The sequence below is a fragment of the Rhincodon typus genome, chromosome 1, assembly GCF_021869965.1.
Source record: "Rhincodon typus isolate 14 chromosome 1, sRhiTyp1.1, whole genome shotgun sequence".
Lineage (NCBI taxonomy): Eukaryota > Metazoa > Chordata > Chondrichthyes > Orectolobiformes > Rhincodontidae > Rhincodon > Rhincodon typus.
The window spans coordinates 170889641-170894952 of record NC_063332.1 but is presented as its reverse complement, the minus strand read 5'-3'; the positions used below and the strand labels follow the sequence as shown (position 1 = coordinate 170894952).

The following is a 5312-nucleotide window of genomic DNA, read 5'->3' as shown; positions in this document are numbered from 1 at the left end:
GACTTTTCATGTCTCCTCCTGGCTCTTCTTAGCTCTCTCTTTAGGTCTTTCCTGGCTAACTTGTAACTCTCAAGCGCCCTAACTGAGCCTTCACGCCTCATCTTTACATAAGCCTCCTTCTTCCTCTTGACAAGAGATTCAACTTCTTTAGTAAACCACGGTTCCCTCGCTCGACCACTTCCTCCCTGCCTGACAGGTACATACTTCTCAAGGACACGCAGTAGCTGTTCCTTGAACAAGGTCCATATTTCAATTGTGCCCAGCCCCTGCAGTTTCCTTCTCCATCCTATGCATCCTAAATCTTGTCTAATCGCCTCATAATTGCCTTTCCCCCAGCTATAACTATTGCCCTGCGGTATATACCTATCCCTTTCCATCGCTAAAGTAAACATAACCAAATTGTGGTCACTATCACCAAAGTGCTCACCTACCTCCAAATCTAACACCTGGCCTGGTTCATTACCCAGTACCAAATCCAATGTGGCCTCGCCTCTTGTGATTTCAAATAAATCTGTTGGACTTGGTGTCATGTGACTTCTGACAATGTTCAAGACCATTCACAACACCTCAGGCCATGACCATGAGCAGGAAAGATCCTACAAAGATAGAGACTTGGACTAATAAGTATCAAATAACATTCACATCACACAAATGCTGGGTACCATCTCCACAAGACATTCAATGACTTTGCAATCATTCAATCTTTCTATCACAATCATTCTTTGGTTACTATAGACCAGGAAGTTAATGGAGAGACAATTTAAATGCTGTGACTCAGAGACTTGAAGTTCTATATTGAGTAATTTATCTCCTTCTACTCAATGCCTGGCCACCATTTACGAGGCAAAAGTTAGAAGTATCATGGACTATACCCTCCACTTACCTTTATGATTGCAGTTCCCACCACATTCAAGATACTTGACATATTCCACAACAGGTTCATCCATTTGATCAACAGCCGAAACTCCACCTTACATTGCTCACCCCCTCCGCATCCATGGAGGAAAGTGTGTACCATCTGCACAATGTATTGTAAGAACTCACCAAACATCCTTTGACAGCATCTTCTAAACCTAAGACCCATCTAGAACTTAGAAAACAAGGGAAGCAGATGCATGGGAAAATCATGACCTTCAATTCCACCTGAATCACACAGCACCACAAATACATATCACTATTCCTTCATTGTCCCCTAGTGAATATCCTCAAACTCCGTCCCTAACAACACTGTGCTATCCCTACACCTCAAGCACTGCTTAAGCATAATTAATAATGGAAGGAATGGAATTAAAAGCAACATATTCAGTGATGTTCAAATCCCATGAACAAATAAAATCTAGAACTGCCCAATTTCCAGTCTATTCCTACTCTTAGACAGTTCATACTTACATCCTCTGGTCCTCCTGCTCTGTTAAACCGGAATAATCAAATGTCCAATTCTCCATAATAATTAAAGTGAAGTCAAACTATATTATTTTACAGAGATACAAGAACTGCAGATGCTGGAGTCAGAGTCAATACAGTGTGGAGCTGGAGGAACACAGCAGGTCAGGTAGCATCAGAGGAGCAGGAAAGTTGATGTTTCGGTTCAGGACCCTTCATCAGTTTTACAGTACATGCAACTACTTACCATATTCACTGTCGTAGAAAATGATGAACTTTTGCCAGGCAAATTCTGAGATGACTTGGAGAATGACTTCATTCAGATACACTGGTGGACGGACATAGAGAGTGTAGTTTTCATTCCTGCTGGTTCTGGTGAGACCACAGCCACTCCTTGGCGATCCAGATGTTGTTCGTTGTATATAGAGGTGTGGGATGTGCATAGCATCTGACAAGGATTGGAGAGATCCAGCTGACATGCAACCAACGGAGCTGACGAGGGCCAAAATGCCTTGGTTCATCAGATCACACGCTACAAAAACACAGAGAAAAGAAGTGATGAATAAGGCAGCTCATTTCTGATGTTCCCTTCAATTGAAAACCAACAGCTTGCATATTTCAGAATCAAACAGTACTGAGATTTGCACAAGAATGCTATCAAACAAAATTGACATTAAGTTATATCAGGAGATATCGGGTACATCACTGAAAGCTTGACCAAAAAGATAAGATTCAAAGGAGCATCAAAGGGTTTAAGCAGCAAACAGGTGTGGGAGGACGTTTCGGATCTTGGGCATATAGTTTCCTTTTATTCATTCGTGGGATGTGGGCATCGCTGAAAGGGCCAGCATTTATTGTCAACTCCTAGTTGCCCTTGAGAAGGTGGTGGTGAGTTGCCTTTTTGCACGCTATGGTCCATTTGGCGCAGGCACACTCACAATGCCACTGGGGACGAATTTGCATGGCAGCCAATGGCACAGAGACAGAAATCGGGGATGAGTAAGCGACCAGAATAAAAAGAGAGCGAGAAATATTCTATTAAATGCATAGAGAATTGGTCACCCTGTCCTTTCTCTTCAAAACATAATCATTTTCATATTGAGAAAATGAAACAGTTCAGCAATAATGTTCAGTTGATGAAAGACAATTCATAGGTTGTCCATTGAATCAACTGTGACTGTTTCAGTAATTTTGTTTATCAATTATCTGTACTCCCAAATTCAATTTATTTTTCTCTTATCAATCTTTCTGTCAATCTTGGAGTCTGCTATTTAAAAAAAATCACCATTCCCAGAACTGTAGCAAAAGGATAAGGCCATTCAGCCCCTCAAAGTCTGTTTTACCAGTCAATGACTGATCTGTGAACTAACTGCTTTCCCACCTATCATTTAATACCTTTGATCAACAAAAAATTACCAGTCTTGGAATTAATTATTGATCTAGTATCAATTAACATTTGCAAATGACAGTTCCAATTTTATACCACTCCTCGCATTTTGAAGTGTTTCTGAAAGAATTGTCTCTGAGGGTTTCTTTTCTCTTGAAGTTCAGGGCCCAGATAATGGAAACAAACTCGTGAACACCAGCTAACTGAAGTTATCTTCCCAGAGGCAACAGGCTCACACAAATGGTCCATTACCAAATTCCAGCTGTCTGGAATTGCCAGGCATTGTTCTCTCAAGAGATCTGGGTGCCCACTTCAGGGAAGACAGAGTAAATGTGAGGTAAGAGCAAACCATTCTTGAGCTGATCCTGGAGTGTGGAACCAGTGGGTAACCCAAAATCTGGAACAGTTCGAAATGTGGCACAATCTCTGTCTGGAGAATGGACGTCAGATCGGCAATTGTCCACCTCTAGACTCGCCATCTGACTAAGGACAATGGTTGCATTCCTGATGTCTCTGGCAGTAGCAATCAGAAGGTTGGCAGCTCTAAGGTCTTGGCAGCCCCACTGGAGGAGGTGGGTGCCAATGAGACAGGTGAAAGAACAGGAGGTGCCATTGGGATGTAAAACTAATTAAATATTTCCACAAGGGGAAGGCAGCAAGCCCCTTGTATCAAAAGCGAGATGCGGCGTGTTAGAGGGACCAGCATTTGATGCTAAATGTTTCCGCCTCAAGGATTGGAGCTTTCAGTTCTCCATGGAGCTGGTGATCTCCCAACACAGCGGTTGTATATTTTATATGTTTGATTAGCTTCAGAGCTATACGGAGATAATATTAGCTTTTAAATGTGTTCAAACTTTATTGATTGAGTTGCAAAATAAATATTCCATGTGTCTTCTTTTTAGCTCCCAGCTCTTCTAGGTAACTCCTGCATTTTGTTTACTTCTCTCTAAGTCAACATCCAGGCTTACACAATAGAGCATACCATGCAGAGAGCAGTTATTGGACACACGTATCCAAGCATGATACAACCAAACCATTGTGCACAACAAACAGTCACAGCATCATCACTACTTGGGGTCTGAACTACTTTAAATTGACAGCCTGCCTCTACTGAACAGGCATTAATCCACTTCACAGGGAACCCTGACTAACCTCGCCAGCAGTGGAAATGTGTTGGGAAGGCACCCCTGCCACGGTTCCTCCCTCTGTTCGTAGCATTCTGCCTCCACTCTCACTCATGGGTATGAAATGGAAGATTTGACCTTACAATTCAGACTATTGAACCCATCCTACATTTCTTAGGCAGCAGAAATAGTTTATCCCTATGTGTCAAAGGAGTGGCAATTGATCAGTGGTATTATCACTGGACTATTAATTCATGGGGCCAAAGTAATATTTTGGGAACCTGGGTTCACAGCAGATTGTGTGGATTTGAATTGAATAACAACCTGGAATTAAGAGTCTAATGATCACCATGAAACCATTGTTGATTTTTGGGAAAAAAAAATCTGGTTTACTTATTCCGTTCTGAGGAAGGGTCACCGGACCCGAAACGTTAACTCTGTTTTTACCTTCACAGATGCTGCCAGACCTGCTGAGCTTCTCCAGCCACTTTATTTTTGTTTCTGGTTTACTAATGTCCTTTAGCAAAGGAAACTGCTGTCCTTACCCAGTCAGGCCTACATGTGACTGCAGACCCAGAGCAATGTGATTGATTCTTAACTGCCCTCCAGGCGATCAGGGATGGGCAATAAATGCTAAACTAGTCATCCTGTGAATGAAAACCTATAAGTTCCCCTTTATTTTTTGAAAACTGATCAAATTGTCCTTTAACTTCCATTAACCCTAATTATGTCTCTCCATGAAACTCCCGCTTGCAAGTCCAGGTATCATTCAAACTGGTCTTTGTATTGTAAAACTCGATTGGGAAAATAGCAGCATCATGTTGAAAGTCCTGCTTGAACACTGGTGTAAAATGTGAAGGGGCAGTTGATCATCCCAGTTCCCACCAACTAAACACACCAGACCACAAGGCTGCTCTCTCATTCAAGAAAGGTGGGAGGAAGAAAGTCCTTCACAGTAACCTCAGCTGGCATGGGAATTGATCCATTACTGTAGGTGTCTCTCTACATTATAAACTAGCTGTCCAACCAAATGAGCTAACCAACCCCAACACTAACTGAGTGCCAAACCGAGCACACTGAGAACGACAGGAAACAATTACACAGGTACAGTTTGCAGATACCACAACTTGTGCTACACAAGAGTTTCCTCTAGCGTTGTGAATGTTCAGAGGCAGAGGCTGTGTGCAGATCAAGTTTAGAGTTAGTACCTATGTGCAGATCAAGTTTCGAGTTAGTAGCTGTGTGCTAGTCAAGTTTAGAGTGAGTAGCTGTATGCTGATCAAGTTTAGAGTTAGTAGCTGTGTGCAGATCAAGTTTAACGTAAGTAGCTGTGTGCAGATTACGTTTATGAGCTGGTAGCTGTGTGCTGACCAAGTTTAGAGTTAGTAGCTGTGTGCAGATCACGTTTATGAGTTAGT

At 42.2% G+C, this 5312-nt stretch overlaps 1 protein-coding gene across 1 annotated transcript in view; it reads right to left on the bottom strand.

Moving 5' to 3' along the window:
* Window positions 1-5312, bottom strand: part of grid2 (glutamate receptor, ionotropic, delta 2) — an 829420-nt gene that overhangs the window by 305345 nt on the left and 518763 nt on the right. Inside the window, exon 3 of the mRNA XM_048611693.1 lies at window positions 1631-1915. Coding sequence (XP_048467650.1) covers window positions 1631-1915 — 285 coding nt within the window. The remainder of the gene's footprint in view (window positions 1-1630; window positions 1916-5312) is intronic.